Here is a 24348-nt window from a genome sequence, read left to right as displayed (position 1 = left end):
AAATAATTTCCCTCCCGTTCCCCATAACGAATGAATCCCCCATCTACTCTTCTCAAATTAGTGTGTGGCAAAGAGAAGTTGAGACTAAAGTTGGAGCCTAAGACTCAAGTTACTCAGAGTATCTTTGCTATCAATTTCAATGTCCTTGATTTCTTTAATAAAGTTGTGAGTATCAACTTCAGACTCCCTAAACATGCTTCCTTATCCTGTACTTGCAGCCCAGGCAAAATAGGAAAGGTAAGAGATATCATTATCAGTAAATGATAATTTAAAGATTCCTGGGACTTCCTTGGCAGTTCCGTGGTTAAGACTCCATGATCCCAATACATGGAGGCATGGATTTGATCCCTGATCTAAGATCCCACATGCTGCATGGCAAGGTCATAAAAAAAATATAAATCCTTATAAGGCCTTACACCCCCATATCTGAGAGATGCAAGCCTTCCTGTAGAGTTCACATCCACCTCTCAGTGTCAGAGAACAGAAGAAAGCCGCAGCAATCAAAAGCACATGGCCCAGTACTTACCAAGCAAAGACTGCTGGGGAAAAACTCAAAATTATTATTCTGCCAGTCATCTTTTTTCAGTGGTCTACAGAAATGTTTGCCACAATATGACTTTCTATTTGCCCCTACTATCTCACTAAGACCCTGGGTTGTGAGACATTCAGTGAGAAAAAACTCGGGTATGTGCACGTGCGCACGCACACACACACAGAAAATATACACACGTACAGGTAGGTAGTGTGTGTACTATCTACACACTATCTGTGTGTACACTATCTGTATCTACCTGTACACACACTACCTGTGTGTACAGGTAGATAGTGTGTAGATAGTGGCGGTGGAAATGCACAAGCGTGCTGATAAATACTCCCCAATCATATCTGCAGGGAAAACAAATCTTAGTGCTGTCAGAAAAGCTATATAAGACTTGTCAGTCAGCAGCTTTTCTCTAATACTCTTAAGAAACTGAGAAGACTAAGTTCTTTACCAAGTACATTATTTTTCCTTACAAAGAACTGATAATGACAGGTCATCATAATCAGGATATAGTCGAACACTCTAGGTTTGGGGCTATTTGTTTTTCTCTTTTTTGGCAGTTGGGAGGAGAATTTTCTACTCTGGAACTTTTGAGTACCATGAAGATTAACAATGGAATAAACATTGACCTTATTGCCAGAGAAACCTGATTTTTTAATTCAGGCAAAATATTGCCTTCAAAGAAATTACTAAAATAAGTATTGTTATTTAATTAAAAATATATTTTGTCTTTTAAAATAAAAAAACAGCTTTAGCATGACAATATTTTATATTAAATTAAAAATAAGAACCTGGATAAAAACCTGGCATTTCATAGGTTTTGGACTATACAGCCCATGGAATTCTCCTGGCCAGAATACTGGAGCAGGTAGTCAGTCATTCCCTTCTCCAGGGGATCTTCCCAACTCAGGGATCAAACCCAGGTTTACTGCACTGCAGGCAGAATCTTTATCAGCTGAGCCACCAGGGAAGCCCTTAAAAGAAATCACTGTTGATTATAAGATAAATGAAATCCCACTTTTTGAGATGTATAACTGGTAACTGATGAATCAAAAGGCTTTCTTTATCAATGTATCGCTGGTGACTGAGCAATCTTGGAAAATACTGACATGAAAATTGTATCTAGGAAAGAGTGTTCTGAGTCACCTTCACCAACTTTCCCAATGAAGCACCTTAAAGTAAAAGACTGTGTTGTAGCCCAAAGAGACTACCTACCACACAGAGTATAAAATATTTCTGAACTCCTGTATCCTAAAACTGTAAAATTTTCCTCCCATCATAAAACACAGTTGCACACACATACAAATACCATCAAATGCATGTATACATACCATCATCCCCACTCTGGGACATACATATACCCCAGAAACTCAGTTTTAAGGATTTCTGCCTTTGATGAATCTGGCTGGATTTTAAGAATTGATGTATAAAAATATTTTACTTCAGGGTAACATTCCTTGAGTGGAGACCTGTCTTCTTAATTTGGTGATCCACTCTCATTTACTATCTCATTTCAAACCTTACAAATAAGAGAAGTATTGTTTGACAAAGAATCATTTAATTTATACTTGCAGGTAGCTAAAAATTATCCAGAATCTTATTTTTTCCTAGTAGGAAGCTTTAATACATTCAAAAGACAAGAAAAATATAAGCAGATTATCAATCCAACTCATGTATACAATGACAATGCCCACACTCCTATTTCTTTCTCATAAAAATTCCACATTTTCTGTCCTCTTCAGAAAACCAATAATGGATGGTTTTTACATGATTATGTTCTTGGTGTTCTCTTTGTTAAGAATTTACTACTGAAAACAGTACTACTACTCTGTTGTGAGTGTTACTGCAATAGAAGCCCTTCCTGCTAGTCCTTTCACTAACACACACAAACACAAGTGAGAGAGAAGTTGTCTAGGCCAGTGCTACCCAAAGCAGGTCCACAGCAAGGTAAGATGCGTGTGCCAGAGTGCGAATCACTGGACCACTTTCTTCAGCTTTGTTAAAAAAAAGAAATGTCAGCTGAACTAAATAATAAGTGTACTTAGCAATGTAGTTGTTTTACATTTTGAGTACAAGTTCTTAATCTCAGTGTAGACTGGTAACGAATGGTCTCACAGGAAGTCAGCCCACGAACGACACTTAAGAGTAGCACTGGGGTCTGGAAACCCGACTCCTCTTAGTGAGCCACAGTTCACTGAAAAGAGCTGTACGGTAAACCTTACCTTTGTGGCAGACAGATGCTGGCATATTATCTACAGAACAGAATTTTGAGAAGGAGTCGAGTTTATGTATATATTGTGCAGTGTTTTTTTTCTAATGTACTTTGTCTCATTTTAGCCTTAATGAAAACTCTATGAAGTAGATAAGGTGGCATTATCCCCAATGAATCAGAGGTATCTGGGCCCAAATTACCTACCTAATTCCAGTCAGAGGCAGAATCCAGAACAGATCCCATTATTTCTTAACCACTAATAAAAACTGAAAAGTGAGAGGATGTCACGTAGAAGCTCACCTTTAGTGATGCTGAGTGTGTTATCACCACTTGCTACAAAATCATAAAGTGCAACAAAGAGATTAGGGTCACTCTCGGTGGCTCCAAGCAGGTTCTCCTTGGAGCTCCACCTGATGGCTTCGTTCAGGGCCTGGGGTTCAACATCACAACCGTAGGGGCGATGCAAGGCTTCTGAAAGACATAGAGAGAAAGGAGTTTACACCAAGTCCAACAGCTGGAGATTCATTTGAATTCACTACACAGACAGTATTTTAGCTGTTGGCATTATACTGATGGCTCCAGCAAGGAACAAAACCATACACGTGGTTGTGGAGTCATGAAGAATGAGCAGATGGCATGTCTCCTAAGCAGGAGAGAAATCTACTTGTTGAAAACATAGTAAGATAGAGCAAAGAACACAAAATGAGCATTTAGCTGTGATGCTTATGCATGAACCAAAATCAGAGGTAAATGAATAGGAAACATAGTTTCCTCAAAATGAAAGAAAAAAAAAATCTCAAAAAGAAATGCCAGTTCATTTTATAAAACACACAAGATATTTTGTCTAGATGATGGTGGTTTTAAGAAGGAATAGGTATGTTTTATAAATGAAGTTAAGTCCCCCCAAAGTACCTTTCTCCCCTTACTATCTCCATATAAAACAAATTTCAGAAAAGATAACAGAGATTTTTAAGAAATATGTATAGATTGTATTAATCCAGGCCCTCCATTTACATATAGAAAATTATAGAAATAGTGCTTTTAGAAAAAAAAACCCTAAAATTATCTACTAAACAGAAAAGTATTTTGGTTTAATACAAAATATTCTTGGCATCCCAAAATACCTTTGTACTACCATGTACAGTCTATAACATAACAGCTTTCCACTGTTAATTGTTTTTATAAAAAACAATTTTTCCTTATTTTCTTTTCATATATTTTTAATAAAATACTGTAACTTAATTAGGACTCAAAATACGGCTGGCAACGGACATGATTTATTGAGTTTCTATCACCTGTAATGGTTGAAGCCTTGTAAGACCTGGTTTCTTCTTCAAGGCTTTGTGGTTCCTAAATTTAGTTACACTAAACAAATAGGTGATCCTTACACCATGTTAGTTTAAGATCACCTGCTTCTCACAGTTCAGAATAATCATACCAAAAACACACTGTTCTTTCAGTAGCAATTTTCTTAGTCACTAAAAATGGGTTTTAGTGGCACTCTGCCACTATGCAACTGCCTCTGTCATATAACAATTCTTTTCTAGTATGTCTCCCTCTCTTCCACTCATTTTTAATTTAAACTTGGTTTTATCATATATGAAGAAGAAAACCCCTTGAATCCGTGGTTTTATTTTCCAATCCACTCCCTCCTCTCCACCTGTACTGCCAATGTCTTAGTTCAGATTCCCAACATCTCTCACCTGGACTACTGCCTCCAGTCTTGTCTCCCTCAAATCCATCCTCCAAACAGCTGGCAAAGTGATCTATTTAAAACAAAAATTTGACCATGTCACTCTTCTTAAGATACTTCAATAGTTCACCATCAAGCTAAAAATCTCTTTTAACAGGGCCTTCAAGGTCTCTTATAATCATATCTCCACCTATTAATACTTCTCCAGCTTCCCTTCTCTCCCATTCCACGCCTTGAATTTTAAATTTGAATAAACACCATGATGCTTCCTGCCTTTCTGCCTTTGTTCACATAGTCCTATCTTCCCAGAATGTGAACTCATTCCTCTTTTTTCTTTGACAGGCTGACTTCTATTCATTTTAAAAACACTCAACTTCAATGTAACCTCCCCTTGGAAGCCTCACATACATTATACTTGCTACAGTAATACCTCTTATTTTTATCCTCCATTTATGTTCATTTCCCCAGCTTTACAAAATAAGCTTCTTAGCATAAGAACTTTATCTTTTTTTCTAGCAAGAGTCATATAATATGTGTTCAGTAATTTTGACTGAATGAGTAACTAAGTTTCATAAAAATATAAGTGACAGGAAACAATGAGAAAAAAAAAAAAAGCAGTCTTTTAAAATAGCATTAACCAGTGTTTTTTAAATGGCTTCGTAGCTGTCGATATCCTATAGACAGAAATTCCTCTTGTAGGTCAGATGCTTTCCTAACAGTTTATTTCACTTCTTCACATTCCTTCTTCCTCTTAAAAAGAATGTGTTTTTTAATTTTCACAGCTAATTAAATCATTTTACATTAAGAAAGTTACAACAAACCTGAGATATGTCCAAATGTCCTGAAAAGATAATCTGAAACAGGTATCTTGCTTCTTAAGCACATAAGCATAGTGAATAGGAACAGCTGTACTATCCACTGAAATAAACTAGGATGACCAAACTTGGAGCTCTTTGACAGCTCCCTATCTTAGAATAAAAGCTAAAGTCCTTACGAGGGCCTTTGCCCAATTCATCTTCCTACTCTTCCTTCCCTACTTTACTTCATTCTGACTACTGGCCTCCCTGCCGTTACCTGAACAAGGCAGGCACACTCCCACCTCAGGACCTTTGTACTGGCTTTCCCACCTGCCCAAAACATCCTTCCCTAAGCCACTGACACGACACTTCACCCAAATGTTCCCCTCTTGGTATGGCATTCTCTAACCATCCTACTTTAAAATGCATCTGTTCCTGACAACACTTCCACATCCCCTATGTCTCCTTTACTAATTTCTCTCCATTGATCTTATCATGCCCCAAAATGCAATTTACTTGTCTATCATCATATTCATGTGAGCTATTATCCCACCCCACTAGAATATTAGTTTTATGGGGACAGGTAATTTTTATCTGCTTTGTGTACACTGATAAATTCCAAGCACCCAGAACAGTTACTGTATATAAGGGGCTCTCAAAAACAATCTATTGAATAAATGAATCACACATTCTGCTACACTTACAGAGTATACACTGAGAGGACAGAAGACAAAACTCTGCAGTCAGAAAAGGTTTCAGAGAAAAGAAAGCATTTAAATTAGATGAGCACATTTAAACTGGATTTTGCACTGATGACAGTAGAATGACAGACTGTCAAAATGCAAGGATATGTCTATGACATGTGAGTCATCTGTACTGGAGAGGAACTCCATCAAATTCAAAGGAGGATTTTGAAAGGCAAGTCAGCCTCTTAAAACCATGTTAAGTGACAAAAGGAGAAAAGAGAATGAGACCTTCAGCACAATTTTATGAAAACTTAAAACATATACACATGCCAAACAATACTGTACATTTCTCAAATATACAAAATAATAAATACAGGAAGACAATCATTTCAGAGGCCAAAGTACAAAAAGAACCACATCTTGGAAAACAATCCTTTTTATTCTCCAATCCCCTTCTTCCCATCTCTGGTTTTTACAGTCTTTTTGGTCAAGTCAAAAGATCTTATTTCCTTCCTTTCTTCTTTCTTCCCACTCACTCTTTTGTTCTCATAGAACTAAGGGTCAGTTTCCTGTACAATCTGCCTGCACAGGATATGCACTTAAACACCATCCTACCCACTAGCACCAAACAAAAGAGGAAATTTTCCAAAGACAAGAAACATCCTAACATTTTCTTGAGAATGAACATGTTTTAAATCATAAGGAGTTAAAGAGCTAAATGGAGGCAAAAAAACTAAGGAATGAAGACAAAAAGGGGTGGGGGGTCTATAGAAAGTAAATGCCACAGTGTTATCCAGTAGATCCAGCCTATGCTCCTTTCCTTGTCAGCTTAAGACAGACAAATCTGGATGATTCAGAGCTACTGCATCTGCCCAAATACAAGTGCGCAGGCTGGGAATGTTTTATTTTTGAACAATGTTAAGTGACTACTATATATAAGGTACCTTAGATAGCGAGTTATCCTTCGTTAATCACTATTATGGAGGCACATCATGGACTCACGATGAGGCAACAGAAGACTCTAATTTTTACTTATGGAATATGGAACCCAGAAATAGGTCCCAGCAGAAATATATTATGACTATTAAGAAAAGGTCATTTTTTTCTACTGATATGCCTGTAGGATACAATAAAAATAAGGTAAAACTAGTAAGAGTAGCTTGTACAGAAAATTATCAGGACTAAACAAGACTCAAACTCAAATTCACAGATAATTCCTAAATTTAATGTTTAATTTTATTAAAAACACTTTCACCAATTAGTCATTCAATAAATTTTATCAGTTTAAGTAGAAATTTGTCAGTTATTAATTGGAGAAATTAATAAAAAATTTCAGTTTAGCAGGCATTTCCAGGCATTTTTATAAACACTTACCTTGCCAGAATTCTACTTTGACTGCATATTCTTAAAAACTAATACTTTTTTTTTTTGCCATGCCACGTGGCTTGAAGGATCTTAGTTCCCCAAGCAGGAGTTTAACCCAGATGGGCCCACGGAAGTGAAAGTGTGGAGTCTAACCACTAAACCACCAGGCAAATCCCTAAGGAAGCTAATACTTTTTAATACTGCTTTTAAAAACTAGGGTGGTTGGATAAACCATTCAACTGTTCTCAATATCAAGCCACACATATCTTAAAACTAAAAAATACTGCACATTATTCATTTATTCATTTATTCTTTTATTACTAAGGCCCTACCAGGGAAAAAACACATGAAGCTTCACTAGCCAAGAATAAAGATGTTAACAACAATAGCAGTACAAATTTTTTGGAATCTCATTCAGGCTTGATTACTGTGGTTATCTACCCTCCCGCAAATGATCACCCCTGTTATCATACCTGTCAAGCTGGGGAGAGCCGTTTCTGAGGCCTCATGGCATAGACAGCAAAGCGATGTGTCCTGATCTCTGCCATAACAATTAGGTGGAAGCAGAACCATCCCAAAGACCATTCCTCTGCCCAGAAGCACGAAAGTTTAACTGTTCTCTGTACAGAGGAAGTCTTGGAATTCTAGCCTCTGACAAGCAATACCACATGCATGTGACACTTATTCATGAACTCAGTGGCCAAAGGGAACCAATGGCAGGGTAACATTTACAAGTCCAATGTGGGTGGAGAGTTACCTAAAGGGAAATGTCTAGTAATCAGCAAAACATTGAGTCAGAATAGAGTTACTTCAAGAACTCTGAAACGTTTTGAAAAACTAAATAAGTAAAAACCAACACACATGAGTAACAAATGATAAAATACACAGGCGTCACTGCATGTAGCTGGGATTTCATTCCTAGGAGATGATGAAGTGAGATTGTACAGAAGTTTCCTTGGAGAAAACATGTTTACAATAAAACACCAAATACACTTTTAAAAGAGAGGAAACGCCTAACAACAGTCATCTTTTGCATCACTTAAAGTTCAAGAAACCACAAATCCAAAGTTAAAGAAATGGTTGCAATCTGATTCATAAGCACAGAAGCCAGGAAATGAGGGCCTTCAGTAAAAGTTTGGCTCTATTGCTTAATAAAGGTTAAAAACGTGGCATGATAGTACTGAAAACTTTAAAGGTTCTGAAAGTAAAAGCCTAATCTTTGTTAATATATAGAACAAAGTTAAATAAAACTCAAGAGCCTTATAAGAATGAAACTAGCGAAATCCACCAATGATGGATGACTTTAGGGATATAACCTACAAAAATAATTCTAGAATGTCTGTTATTATACAAATATTTGTTAAGTAGCTGTTATGTACCAGCCACTGTGCTAGGTTCCAGGTCAACCAAAGTAACAGGGTAAAATTATTGATAGTAAAACTGATACAGCCTTCAATAAAGATGTTACAAAAGTTATAATGCAAGCTTAAAGAAAGAATGACTCTGGTGTAGGTAGTAACTAATTAACCTTTTATGAAGCCAGTACTGTTAACATAATGAGGAAAGTAAGAGTTAAATGACTAACGGGTTACCTCAAATTAATGACTCAGAATTTCAAATACCAGGTTGAATTTCTCCTTCCCTGAATTACAAAAAATAAAAGGGAAAGAGGCTCCATAATTCATGTTCTATAGATATCTATATTCTATACTATATGATTTACTATTTAATCAGTAAATCTATTTAAATTATCAATAATGAATAGCTCCATTTTTTAATCCTCCTATATTGTAACCAGGAGTACAGAGGATGAATAAACAAAATATGGTACACACAATGGAATTTATTCAACGATAAAAAGGAATAAAGTTTTTATATATGCTACAATATTGATGGGCCTTGAAAACATCATGCTAAGTGAAATAAGTCAGACACAGAATGACAAATATTGTACAATCCCACTTATATGAAATATGTAGAAGCTATTCTAGCTCTGGAAATCTAGCTCTGCACTTGGGTGGCTATGTAACACTGTGAATGTACTTAAGGCTACTAAACTGTATACCTTAAAATAGTATAAAAGGTAAGTTTTATGCTATGTATATTTTCTAATTACAGTTTTTAAAGTAAAAAAATAAGTATTTGACTTCCCTCATGGTACAGTGGTCAAGAATCCACCTGCCAATGCAGGGGACCTGGGTTCGACGCCCAGTGCGGGAAGAACTCACATGTCGAGGAGCAACTAAGCCTGTGAGCCACAATTACTGAAGCCCGCATAGGGCCTGCGCTCTGCCACAGAAGCCATCACAATGAGAAGCCCATGCACCGCAACTAGAGAAAAGTCCCTGAGCAGCAAGGAAGAGCCTGTGTGCTGCAAAGACCCAGCACAGCTATAAATAAATAAATATTTCTTAAAAACTTATAAAAAAAATTAGTATTGACTCTCCAAAGACCTCTGTTATGTAGGTTGTATCTATCATTATCTACCATATTTGAAATTAAAACTGAGAAATTGTAATATTAATTTCAAAATAATAAACTCATATGTTAACATTTTATTAAAAATAACTACTCTTGAAAAGAATTAAGAGGTAATAGTAACACTGTCATTTTTTGCATATATCTTTAATATCCGTCTTAAAACAAGATGGATGAACCTTCATTCTGCATTTGATCTACTGTGATGTTATGTTGAAGTATACGAAAATCTAACTGTGCACAGATATGGAGGTATAAAAGGAAAAGATATTTTAACAATCTTTCAGATAATGATGGATATTCTTCTCTGATACTATACCAAAACTCGACAATTAGTAGTTCTTTAAAGCCTAACTGTATACTGAAATCTGAAACCAAATAGATAAAATTTTTATAATCTGTCAAACTAAAATTATTTTAACTTGTACTTGAAATAAGTCTATCTTGTACTCTGCATTTTTTAACATCATGTATTGATCATCTGGAAATATATCCACTAAATGTTGATATATTCCATTATGTAACTTTGATACATCCTGTTCATTACTATCACCATCAATCTCACCACAAAAATTTTGAGTACCAGGTAAGTTCTCACAATCACAATGGTTATTACTAATTTTATAAAATTCTAATTTTTGTTTAAGAGCCCAAATTCTACCATTTCCAACAATTCCTGTTTTGTCTTTTTTTCCCCTGTTTTCTTTGAAATAGCAGATTTACTTCATTCATTTTTCAAGAAAATGTCTACCAAATCCCAATTCTGAATGGTTTGTCATTCAATCTTTTAAGTGAAAACAGGGTTCCCAGAAAAGAGCAGCCAGCTCAGTTAGAAGCACAGCACACGTGGACACGGGTCTCTCTACACACAGCCATAGCATCCGGTGAGCAACAGAAGTGCTTTCTGCACACTTTCCATTCTGTCACATAGGATACTAAAAAGACATGTAGCTGAGAATCAAGACTGTTTATAAACATAATCATTTTTACTGCTTCATCAAGGAAATTCTTAGCGAGAGTGTGGCGGTGACAATGCAGTGATGGCTAGGTACAGTTTAATGTCACTACCTTGATTTCTATCAAGGACTAAGCAGTTTTACCAACAGTGCTTTCGCACCATCAGTGCAAATGTCAACAGAGGGATTTGTTGAACACAATCAAATTTTGAGAACTGTTGCTACAAGGATATCCACATGAGTTAATCTGCTTCATTTTATTTTCAATTTTTCAGTTCTGCTTTATACATTTTATTTCATTACATAAAATATTTACATGGTTCCAAAGTTGAATCTACAGAATGAAGCACCCTTCTCTCTATCCTAGTCACTCCTTCCTTAGAGGAAACCTAAATTTATATGCTTTATTCTTACACTGTTTTAATGTAAATGGATACATGCTCACATCCCCGCCCTTCTTCTTAAACAGTAGGATATTTCACACTCTTTCTCCACTCTGCTCTTCTCACTTAACTGTAAGATCACTCCACAGTAGCACATAGAAATAGTTATTTTCCTATGTACAGCTGCATAATATTTCATGCCAAATGCCACAGTCTTAAATGAGGACAACTGAGAATAAACACTAAGTTTTTAAATTCTGGATCATGAACATGAAAAAAATGCCAATTAAGAGGTTCATTCGTGAAGTTGGAAAAAAAAAAATCAGTGCTGTTTATGTTGTTCAGTTCCTAATTGGCAACTAGACATCTCCATTTATGTTATAAACTTACACACACAAATACAAATCAACAAATATTTTTTGCTAAAGCATGTCGACCCCCCTCTAAATTGCACTATACAGCACTGAATAAGGGACCCCCTAAAAAAATTCTCAATAATTCAATACTTTTCTACAAAAGCAACTATTGTTCAGACAATAGTTAATTTCTATGTATTATTTCTGGATAAGAAGAGAATAGCTACAGTGACAGGACACTCAGGAGTTCACATTAACCCTTATATTAAATATTGCTTGTCTGTAGTCACACAGCTCAAAGAAAAAAGGAAAACGAAAAAGCCTACACAACTCCCACAATAAAAATTAGGCAAGGTTCATCAAGTCATTAAGGACACTGAAAGGATATGCAAACAGCTCTGTGGGGAATGAATTTCAATGACGACAGCCATCTAAGTTAGAAAACTATAAAAATTAACAAAAGACACTCAAAGTATTTTTTAAAAAACTTTTCATTCTATGCTGTTTTTAATGACCTAAGCCATCTAATACCACCTTTAACATTTTAGAGAATAAATAAAATGAAAGTGAGCATGAAAAAATTATCACCAAAAAATGATAAATGAAAGCCAGTAAGACCAAACACAACAAAGTTATTAGTATGGCGTATTCTTTCTAAATTGTTCTCAGTTTATAAAATATATACTCATTGAAAATCTGAAAACTATATATACTACCCACTCTACATCCACACTTATTAAATTATTAAAATATTGGCTCTTTTAATCTATATCACATTTCATTCATCCAGTTAATTATTTATTGAGTGAGTATGATGTGCAAAGTATCTACTAGGCAGGATACATCAGGCTCTAGGCCAGAAGTAAAGTCCGTTAAGAGACTGAGGTAAGGTGAGGAGTTTCACTACTTCACTGCAGGATCACACTTACAAGAGAGCTGGAATACTGACAACTGAATTTCAAAACTTGAAGGCTAAAAAGAAATGAAAAAACATTATCTCAAGTGCTGAGAGAAAAAAGCTGTCATCCCCAAATTCCATAATCACAGAAAATATTTAGAAATTAAGATGAAACAAAGACTTCTCAGTTGAAGGGAAGAACTCGCGACCAGCAGACCTCCTCTGAAAGAACTGTTAAAGGAAGCTCTTCAGACAGAATGGAAATACCAGAAGGAAACTATTCATTAGGAATAAATAAAGAGAAACAAAAATAGTAAATAGCATATAGACTACTCTTCTCTTCTTGAGTTGTTTAAAATATGCTTGATGGTTAGAAGCAAAAAATGTTAACCCCATTGCAGGGACTTTTTAATGCAGGTAAATGTAACAACTGTAACATAAAGAGGGAAGAGAGAACTGTATGACAGTAAGGCTTCCATATTTTACTCGAAGTGGTAAAATGATGAATCCAGGTAGAGTGTGAAAAGTTCAATACGTATACTGAAATCCATACAGCAACCACTAGAAAACCTATACAAAGAGATATAGCCAAAAATACAACAAACAAAAAAGCAAAACTAAAAAGAAAAAGTGTTAATAATCCAAGAGGGCAAAAAAAGGGAAACAGAAGAACAAACAGAAAAAAATAAAAACAGCAGACCTAAATCCACATATTAATAATTACATTATATGACAACAGCCTAAACGCAGATGTATGATCCAGCTACAGGCAACTTATTTCAAATATAATCATATAAGTAGGTTAAATGAGCTTCGGCATCAGTCCTTCCAATGAATATTCAGGGTTGATTCCCTTTACAACTGACTGGCTTGATCTCCGTGCTGTCCAAAAGACTCTTCAGAAGTCTTCTCCAGCACCATAATTCAAAAACATCAATTCTTCACGCTCAGCCTTCTTTATGATCCAACTCTCCACATCCATCCAAACATGACAACTGGAAAAATTGTAACTTTGACTAGACGGACCTTCGTCGGTAAAGTGATGTCTCTGCTTTTTAATACACTAAATTTGTCATAGCTTGCCTTCCAAGGAACAAGCATCTTTTTAATTTCATGGCACAGTCCACAGTGATTTTGGAGCCCAAGAAAATAAAATCTCACTGCTTCCACTTTTTCCCCTTTTAAGACAGGGGTACTTTCACTAATATTTCAGGATCTAATGGCAGTCCTTAAAATATGTTCAATTCCATTATTATTGAGATAAAGAAACAAAGCTATGTAAAAACTAGATGATCTCTAAAGTGGCCATATCGTACCTGTTATTAACGTTCAACCTCCCAACAGAGCAGCTAACCAGCATTCTAATAAGAAAGAGCATCAATTTCACACTATACTACGTTACTCTCAGCAATCACATCTTTAGGAACAAATATTGGCCTCTGATTACAAAAAGACTACAATCTCAAACGTTAACAAGCTTTTTGTTTTTTAAATCCAAGACTTCAGACTCTGTATTAAGAAACCTTGTGCTTTGCCAGTGAAAAATTGAGGTGTCCTTCATTAAGTTATTTAAGTATCTTACAAATTTCATTTGTAAAACAGGAAAATAATGGCAAGTACTCTACAGCATCCTTAAATGAGATTAAATGCATGTAAAGTGCTTAGTAAACTTGACACCATAATTTAAAATTTTAGTTCCTCTGTAGTCTAAAAGTGGTCCCTTCCTTGAAAATAAATTCACTGAAAGAATAAATGTGCTGAGCTCAAGTGGGAAGATTTGCATGACTAACCAGAAGTGAAAGGTACAAAAATAAAAACAAACAACTGATGAGCCCCTAAACTTGTACAAGGTTAACTCTCTTTGGGTCAGTAAGTAATCCCTGATAGCTCAGCTGGTAAAGAATCCACCTGCAATGCAGGAGACCCCGGTTTAATTCCTGGGCTGGGAAAATCTTCTGGCAAAGGGATAGGCTACTCACTCCAGTATTCTCAGGCTTCCCTGATGTCTCAGCTGGTAAAGAATCTGCCCGCAATGCAGGAGACCTGGATTCAATCTCTGGGTTGGGAAGATCCCCTGGAGAAGGAAAAGCCTACCCACTCCAGTATTCTGGCCTGGAGAATTCCATGGACTACATATATAGTTCATGGGGTTGCAAAGAGTCAGACACGACTGAGCAACTTTCACTTTCACCCAAAATAATGTTTATAACTCTTTCAGTTCAGTTCAGTCGCTCAGTCGTGTCCGACTCTTCACGACCCCATGAATTGCAGCACACCAGGCCTCCCTGTCCATCACCATCTCCCAGAATTCACTCAGACTCACGTCCATTGAGTCAGTGATGCCATCCAGCCATCTCATCCTCTGTCGTCCCCTTCTCCTCCTGCCCCCAATCCCTCCCAGCATCAGAGTCTTTTCCAATGAGTCAACTCTTCACATGAGGTGCCCAAAGTACTGAAGTTTCAGCTTCAGCATCATTCCCTCCAAAGAAATCCCAGGGCTGATCTCCTTCAGAATGGACTGGTTGGATCTCCTTGCAGTCCAAGGGACTCTCAAGAGTCTTCTCCAATACCACAGTTCAAAAGCATCAATTCTTCGGCACTCAGCCTTCTTCATAGTCCAACTCTCACATCCATACATGACCACAGGAAAAACCATAGCCTTGACTAGACGGACCTTTGTTGGCAAAGTAATGTCTCTGCTTTTGAGTATGCTATCTAGGTTGGACATAACTTTCCTTCCAAGGAGTAAGCACCTTCTAATTTCATGGCTGCAGTCACCATCTGCAGTGATTTTGGAGCCCAAGAAAATAAAGTCTGACACTGTTTCCACTGTTTCCCCAGCTATTTCCCATGAAGTGACGGGATCGGATGCCATGATCTTCGTTTTCTGAATGTTGAGCTTTAAGCCAACTTTTTCACTCTCCACTTTCACTTTCATCAAGAGGCTTTTTAGTTCCTCTTCAGTTTCTGCCATAAGGGTGGTGTCATCTGCATATCCGAGGTTATTGATATTTCTCCCAACAATTTTGATTCTAGCTTGTGTTTCTTCCAGTCCAGCGTTTCTCATGACGTACTCTGCATATAACTCTTTACTGCATTACAATTACAGGGTTTTTATCATTGGTAATATTTTTTAATGAAGGAGGCAATTTGTAACCCAGCATCATTGGTTCTAATGCTTCTTCTTGGCAGATGCTGCTTGTCCGGTGATTTTGTCCCAATCACTGAAGTGTCAGTTTGCAGCCCCCATCTTGGTCCTTTTGTGCCATTTTCCGCCCCTCCAGGGCTTGGAGGACCCAATGGGCCATGTTCCTGAAGCTTCCGCTGAAGTGGCTTGGCTGGGCATGATACCGTATCTGAGGGTCCCCCCTTGCCCTCAGATCTTGGTCACTAAGCCAACTCCACCTCCTCCCCAGAGGTACAGGTGCCATGCTGTGGAAGCAGCTCATGTATAGAAACCAGTTCTCATTGTAAGGAGCAACCTCTTTATGCTTGGTCAGTGTGATGATGTCCACCCATTCAAGAACTTTCAGCTTCCCAGACTTGTTAAGGAAGGCCACCAGAGCTCTGATAAAACACTGCTGGTTCACATATTTTACAGCAACTCCAGGCATCCTACGGCCTCTATGCTGCCAGCCAGGAGAAAGCCATCACTGATACTGTTATCTGGGAGGGAGGAAAAATCGTACAGCAGAGAAAAATACAAAGTACTACTCCCTAAATGTCTGACTCCAGTACTACCCGACTCAAAGGCATGGATTATATGCGTGACTCATAACCATTTTCCTAGAATATATATTTAATATCTGCTGACATATCATTTTTTCCTAATTACAGAAGCAATACTTGCCCCTGTTCTAAAATCCAAAATGCACAGTAAGGAAGACAATTAACAGCAATCAGGATCTGATCACCCAGAAATAACTACTGATAATATTCTTCATACATTTATATCCAGTTTATCTTGTTCTTACACATGTTCTCAAACACATACTCATATCAATTTTTAGCCTTGACGTTAAAATTAATGTATATCAGTTCAGTTCAGTCGCTCAGTTGTGTCCTACTCTTTGTGACCCCATGAACTGCAGCACGCAGTTCCTGTCCATCACCAACTCCCGGAGTTCACTCAAACTCACGTCCATCGAGTCGGTGATGCCATACAGCCATCTCATCCTCTGTCATCCCCTTTTCCTCCTGACCTCAATCTCTCCCAGCATCAGAGTCTTTTCCAATGAGTCAACTCTTTGCATGAGGTGGCCAAAGTACTGGAGTTTCAGCTTTAGCATCATTCCTTCCAAAGAACACCCAGGACTGATCTCCTTTAGAATGGACTGGTTGATCTCCTTGCTACCAATTCCTATAACTTAAGATTTGGAACTTGGAAATAGAAAGAATTTAGTTTGTAGATTTACTAGGACGTGTGCAAATTTGATCTATATCATTTAGATTTTTCTTCTATGTATTCAGATTCCTAAGATTCAAGATTTATAAAAGCTACATGCTTTATTGATTGATTTCTCTATGCCAGGTCTCTAGTTGTTGCATGTGGGATCAAGTTCCTTAACCAGGGATCGAACCTGGGCCCCCTGCATTGGAAGGCTGGAGTCTTAGTCTACTGGACCACCAACGAAGTCCCACAATATGCTTTTTAGAAAGAAATTCAAAGCAACTTCATCAATAGGTAAGTAGTTTTTATAGCTTTATAAAGCATAAACAATTTCAATTTTCAAGGATGAACCAAATTTAAAATGAAACATGTTATAATCCATTCTTAAAGTATTTTACTCATTTTGTGGGCAAAATATCAACTACCCAAAAGTAAAAATAGCCATCACATGTTCTTAAAACCAAATAGCAAAGTTTTCAAAAAGTCTATTTCAGAAAGTAATGAGCTTATAGTTTTATTTTTAAATGTCATACTTAATTATGTATTGGTCAACATCAAGGGAGATGTTGAGGTCTCCTCTCTCCCTTCACAGATCTTCATCTTCCTCACAAAACAGAATTCAAATCTTGACTATCAACTTCACCTTCAAGGAAATGGAGAACTTGTTATCAGTTCAACTGCTCAGTCGTGTCTGATTCTTTGCGATCCCATGGACTACAGCACGCCAGGCTTCTCTGTCTATCACCAACTCCCAGAGTTTGCTCAAACTCAGGTCCATCTAGTCGGTGATGCCATCCACTCATCTCATCCTCTGTTGTCCCCTTCTCCTCCTGCCTTCAATCTTTCCCAGCATCAGGGTCTTTTCCAATGAGTCAGTTCTTTGCATCAGGTGGCCAAAGTATTGGAATTTCAGCTTCAGCATCAGTCCTTCCAGTGAATATTCAGGACTGATTTCCTTTAGGATGGACTGGTTGGATCTCCTTGCAGTCCAAGAGACTCTCAAGAGTCTTCTCCAACACCACAGTTCAAAAGCATCAGTTCTTTGGCACTCAGCTTTCTCTATAGTCTAACTCTCATATCCATACATGACTACTGGAAAAACCATAGCTTTGACTAGACGGACCTTTGTCTGCAAAGTAATGTCTCTACTTTTTAATATGCTGTCTAGGTTGGTCATAGTTTTTTCTTTCTTGAAGCAACCATCCTTTAATTTCATGGCTGCAGTCACCACCTGTATTGATTTTGGAGTCCAAAATATTGCCAAAACCTTACCCAAAAAACTTGCTATAATTTATTATATTCAGAGATTTTGATTGGGCCACATTTTTGCTATCTACTGTGTTTTTCTCCTATTTTTTATTAGAAGGTATGGTCTTTTCATGCAACTATGGAGGTATGATCTACAGTTTGGTCCTAGCTAACTACTTCTTCAATGGGCTTGAGGGGAAAACTCTTTCTATTAACAGAAAGTGTATCTGCCTTGCTTAATTAGTTCCACATGCAGATGTCATTCTTGAGAGAGAATTCTTTCAAGAGAGTTTAAAGGAGTGATATAAGCAGAACTCAGGGATTGTGTTGTCTCTAAGAGAACTCTTTAGTATCTCCCTAATGGCATCCCCTTCTCAATATTTCTCACTTTATCATTTGTCCTTTTTTTTGAAGGTATAGTTGTTGTGAGATAGTATTAAGGTATTTGCATTTGGGAAAGAGTCATCCAGCCATTTGCAGATAAGATTCCTTAAACAGATACCTGTTTGCATTCAACAATATGATCACTAATGTTTCTCTGTACTAATAACAGCACTGTGCACATAGCAGGCACTCAAGTATTTTTTAATTAATGTTCACAAAACGCCCACCAGCATGTTTTCCATGCAAATTTAAAACAACTCAAAGCAATTCTAGCTCTATAGTATGATTACAATAATAGCTACCATTTATGGAACACACATTATAAACTAGGCACTTTTACATACCTTAATTGATACTTTACAATTTATATTAACTATAGCCCTGAAGGACAGGTTTTTGTTATCACCAATATACAAATGCTCAGAAATGCTAAGTATCTTATTCAAGTTCCAAAGTAAGCTGGTGAAGCCAGGATTCGAAAGTGTAGGTCTTATATAACTCCTAAGCCCGTGCTCCTTTTACTATTTGAGGCTGCCTCAGTAGAGAGTGGTACAAAAACTACTGAGAAATGTTTTTTTTCTTACCTTCTGGAGAAGAATTTTAAGACAGCCAGACTCCGCAAGTGGAATGACCTCAATTCGTCTATCTATGCATAGAATGACATTTAAAGTCAAACCTAAGAGATGAATCAGAATGACATACATGTGTTCACCAACCAGTCTATTCCAACAAAAGAAACTGGAAATTTCTGGAATTTACTTCCAGCAGCAGAGCAATTACAAATTTTTCCACAGTCAAGGCACAATAACTCAGAGAAGAGTTTTAAAAATTTGTATAAGTCATGCCAGAACTCAAAATGCATTAAAAAAATACAACCTTTTCTCTAATTAACTAACAACTTTCATTTCTTCTTTGAAGAATCTTATATTTAGACCAAAACAGAAGGTGTCTTTACTTCTCATCTCACAAACATCCCAAACAACAAAAAAAATTGTACATGTGGTTATCATTAGGAAATATTTCTTCGAGCTCTAAAGGTCCTCTAACCTTATTCTTTAGGACACTTGTCACTGCCTTGCAGATAACTTGGTATGTTATCCTTTCATGTGATGTTAAAAATCAAAAAAGCTGACTTCTTTTTCAGACTGGTGGAGCTAGTTTTCCAATGTCTGTGAAGAGGCGTGTGTATGTGTATATACTACACTCCCTATACTTGAGTCCCGGCTGCAAGCTATTTCCTGCTGGCTGAACTCATATTTCCAATGGCCTGAACTAAAAGAAACAAAGACCTTATTCATTATCCTTATTTCAGCAGCACTGGCTGTCCAAACCAATAGAACTCTCCCTAAAGCATGAATGATTAGAGGTAAGAAGGGAAAAAACATACTTCAAGTTACAAAGTTCTTTTGGTTTAGGACTCATAGTAATAAATAAATACATATACACATATTTGTTCAAATAATCTATAAAAACATACTCAGAATTCAATCCCTATGATTTCATTGCTAAACTCTCCAGCTTAAAACAAGATATCAATAAAATTACAAAATCACTGAAAAATTTTAATGATAATCTTAGTTAATAAAGCTCTCTATTAAAGTTATTTTTACTAGAAGATCTGTCTGAAAATACACAGTACTAGAAGTACTACATAAATACTATGTATTACATGACTGTCTACTATGACTCAAACTTCTTTTTTTCCCCAAACTTCATTCTTATCACTAGCTTAATTTACAACATGGTGTAGCAAAAAACTCTGCTTTAACACCACCACCACCACCACCAATAAGGTCCTTCCAGGTTACAAGATCAAAGATCAGGTGAGAGCTGTAGGGGAAAAGGGAAGAAAGGAGGGGGAAAAAGGAAAGAGGGGAGGGAAGAGCAGAAAGGAAGGAAAAAGAATACTTTATAGGTACCCAAAAGATAAAAACATGTAATTCTTACAAGCAGGAACTAGCAGCATTTCTTCACCAGAACACCAGGCCCAGGTCAAGAGTAGTGGCTTTGTGTATTTAAATTAACCCGGAGTATGACTAACATCAACTTCCCTGATCAGTTTTGCTAGATTCCCACTAATTCTATCTTGATGGTAGAAGGACAGAATATCATGCTCACTGGTAACATTTATGGGCTTCCCTGGTAGTTCAGTAGTAAAGAATTCACCTGCCAATGCAGGAGACACAGGTTTGATCCCTGCATGGGAAAGATTCTCTGGAGAAGGAAATGGCAACCCATTCCAGTATTTTTACCTGGAGAATCCAATGGACAGAGGACCCTGGCAGGTTACATACAGTCCACAGGATCACCAAGGGTCAGACATGACTTAGTGACTGAACAACAACACTTATAGGATAGATTGAGGAAGAATATAAATCAGATATCAAAACATTTTCTAAATGCTGAGCCAGGCTGTGAGAAAAAGAAATAAAGGACAGGGAAGAATAAGAGGCTGAAAAAAGCAATGTTACACCAAACCCACAGAAACAAAACTTAAATTTTGGACTTTTGAGCACCACATCCTTTAGAAGCAATTTAGAAAATAGGGAATAGGAGAAAATTAACATCTAATAGTTGATGAATATTTGCTTATCTAAGCCAACCACTTACATCTATTACCACTATTACTCATCTTAACTCTGATAGAAATATTCAATTTCTCAGATAAACAGACCACATAATGCAAACTATATGCATTTTTAATTTTAATGTATGACTATACTCAAAGAGACAACTTTGGAGTGAGACTGAAATTCTACCTCTAGCACTTATGAGCCTGGAAACTGAACAATTAATAACTCTGAAAACAAATAAAGCCATTCTATTTACAGCAACAACAACAAGAAGCAACAGTTAGAACTGGACATGGAACAACAGACTGGTTCCAAATAGAAAAGGAGTACGTCAAGGCTGTATATTGTCACCATTTAATCTATATGCAGAGTACATCATAAGAAATGCCAGGCTGGATGAAGCACAAGCTGGACTCAAGATTGCCGGGAGAAATATCAATAACCTCAGAGATGCAGATGACACCACCCTTATGGCCGAAAGCGAAGAGGAACTGAAGAACCTCTTGATGAAAGTGAAAAAGGAGAGTGAAAAAGTTGGCTTAAAACTCAACATTCAGAAAACTAAGATCATGGCATCCGGTCCCATCACTTCACGGCAAATAGATGGGGCAACAATGGAAACAGTGACGGACTTCATTTTCTTGGGCCCCAAAATCACTGCAGATGGTGACTGCAGCCATGAAATTAAAAGACGCTTCCTCCTTGCAAGAAAAGCTATGACCAACCTAGACAGCATATTAAAAAGGAAAGACATTACTTTACCAACAAAGATCCATCTAGTCAAAGCTACGGTTTTTCCAGTAGTCGTGTACAGATGTGAGAGTTGACCATAAAGAAAGCTGAGCACCGACGAATTGCTGCTTTTGAACTGTGGTGTTGGAGAAGACTCTTGAGAGTCCCTTGGACTGCAAGGAGATTCAACCAATCTACCCTTAAGGAAATCAGTCCTGAATATTCATTGGAAGGTCTGATGCTGAAGCTCCAACACTTTGGCCACCTGATGCAAAGAACTGACTCATTGGAAAAAACCCTGATGCTGGGAAAGACTGAAGGCAGCAGGAGAAGGGGACGACAGAAGATGAGATGGTTGGATGGCATCACCAACTTGATGGACACGAGTTTGAGCAGGCTCCAGGAGTTGGTGATGGACAGGAAAGCCTGGTATGCTGCAGTCCATGGGGTTGCAAAGAGTCGGACATGACTGAATGAACTGACTGAGAGCACAGTAAGGAGCAGAGACTCTCAAGCCAGATTCTCTGTGTCTGAATACTAGTTCTACACTTAACTGTGTGACCTTCGTCAAGCTAACATTTCTATGCCTCAGATTCTGCATCCAAAAAGGAGAGCATGATAGTACCTACTCTTAAAGAAGTGGCAGAAGAATTAAATGTTATTCTATGTAAAGATGCTAAAACTGTCTGATACAACATAAGAGCTACCTAAAAAGTTAGTTATTTGGTTGATGAAGATGAAAATGCTGATTAGAAGGAATGTATACCAAGTCCTATTTTCAGACCTTAGCAATGAAGTTTCTGCCTTTTCTATCAGACTATACTGGATGCTCCAATGAAAACTGGTTTCATCCAGTTTAACGTTGTTAAAATGCATACTCTAAGGACAGATAATCTCTTTTTAGCTGTGATCCTTAGAACCTGATGTCCAAAACCAATTAATTTTCCAATACACAGAGAGGGTCTGTGCTAACTTCTTTTCTTCTCACAACTAAAGTAATGGATGGTGTAACAGTAACAGAGCACATGAAGATTATCACATCTTGCCAGTGAAGGAGTGGTAAGTAGTCCTATACAAAACAGTGACTCAAATGTACTAACAGATTGTTTCATAAATTATCAGCAACAGCTGTTTATAATGGGATTTCTGATTCAGATGATTTCTTGATGTTCTCCCTATGAGTTTAAGAGATCAGTCTGTTTAAAAAAGAGGCTAGACTTCCCACTAAAATCTAGAAGAAGAAAAGGATGTCCACTCTCACCACTTCTATTTGACACAGTATTGGAAGTCCTAGCCACGGTATTCAGACAAGAAAAAGAAATAAAAGGTATCCAAATTGGAAGGTAAGAGGTAAAATTGGCATTTTATGCAGATGACATACTATACATAGAAAACCCTAAAGACTTCATACAAAAACTACAAGAATAAACTAATTCAGCAAGGTAGCAGAATACAAGATTAACATACAGAAATTGGCTGTATTTCGTTACATTAAAAATGAAATATCAGAAAGAAAAACTAAAAACATAATCCCTTTTACAATCAAATCAAAAAAATTAAATATCCAGGAACCAACCTGACCAAACTGGTGAAAGACTTATATGCAAAACACTGATAAAAAAAAAATGAAGATGAGTCAAGAAATGGAAAGGCATCCCATACTCTGAGATTGGAAGAATACTGTTAAAATGGCAATACTATTCAAAGCAATCTATAGATTTAATGTGATCCCTATCAAATTGTCCATGACATTTTTCACAGAACTAGGACAAACAATACTAGAATTTATATGGCACTACAAATGACCCAAAATTGCCAAAGTAATCCTGAGGAAAAAGAACAAAGCTGGAGGCATAACCCTCCCAGACTTCAGACAATACAATAGTCAAAACAACATGATATTGGCACAAAAACAGACGTATAGATCAATGGAACTTAACAGAGACCCTGGAAATAAATTCACACACCTAAAATCAATCTTCAACAAGAGGCAAGAATATACAATGATGAAAAAATGGTCTCTTTGGCAAGTAGAGTTGGGAAAGCTAAACGGACATATGTAAATCAATGAAGATAGAACACTCCCTCATACCATATACAAGAATAAACTCATAATGGCTTAAGAATAAACTCAAAATGGCTTATGGAAAAGAACCTGAAAATATACATGAATACATATATACACACACATATATATTGATATATACATACACAAAGAGAATCACTTTGCTATACATCAGGAATTAACACACCACTTTAAATAATCTATATTTCAAAAACATGGTGGGCTGCCTATCCCTTCAAAATTTGCCATTTCAGATTGTTTTTCTCACCGAGTATCATTACCTTGCAGTCTTCCTGGAATTACGTTTGCACCAACCTAATATTTAAAGGTCAACTGCATAATGATAGAGAACAGACCAGTGGTTGCCAGGGTACAGGACTGGAGAAAGATGTGAATACAGAGAGATTGCACAAGAAAGTTTTTTGAAATGATGTAATTGTTCTGATTATTGGATTACACAAATCTGCAGAGATTAAAATCACAGAACTGTAAAAGAAACAAATAAAAAACCCAACTTTACTATGTGATAATTTTAAAAATAAAAACAAAAAAGGAAAAAAATGGAGCTGAAGCATATACATTTTCACACCA

At 36.9% G+C, this 24348-nt stretch overlaps 1 protein-coding gene and 1 pseudogene across 9 annotated transcripts in view; both read right to left on the bottom strand.

Moving 5' to 3' along the window:
- ABL2 (ABL proto-oncogene 2, non-receptor tyrosine kinase) overlaps positions 1 to 24348 on the bottom strand; it is a 100542-nt gene that overhangs the window by 19451 nt on the left and 56743 nt on the right. For 3 of the 9 annotated variants that reach the window (XM_086343612.1, XM_086343604.1, XM_086343608.1), the window contains exons 2-3: positions 4457 to 4519; positions 3054 to 3224 (exon numbers count right to left, since the gene is read on the bottom strand). Coding sequence is in view for 8 of the 9 variants with exons in the window: in XM_086343604.1 (XP_086199730.1) it covers positions 3054 to 3224; positions 4457 to 4519 (234 nt within the window). In the remaining variant the exon portion in view is untranslated. Of the gene's footprint in view, positions 1 to 3053; positions 3225 to 4456; positions 4520 to 7767; positions 9890 to 24348 lie in introns of those variants that run through there. The other 6 variants (XM_086343605.1, XM_086343609.1, XM_086343607.1 and 3 more) reach the window with 3 other exon arrangements.
- LOC147356297 (small ribosomal subunit protein eS19 pseudogene) lies at positions 15436 to 16111 on the bottom strand (annotated as a pseudogene).

Source organism: Bos grunniens, chromosome 16 (genome assembly GCF_055505025.1).
Source record: "Bos grunniens cultivar Pamir isolate PY7600 chromosome 16, Bosgru_T2T1.0, whole genome shotgun sequence".
NCBI classification, from domain to species: Eukaryota; Metazoa; Chordata; class Mammalia; order Artiodactyla; family Bovidae; genus Bos; species Bos grunniens.
The sequence above is the reverse complement of the archived record's forward strand: the minus strand, read 5'-3'. Positions and strand labels throughout refer to the sequence as shown.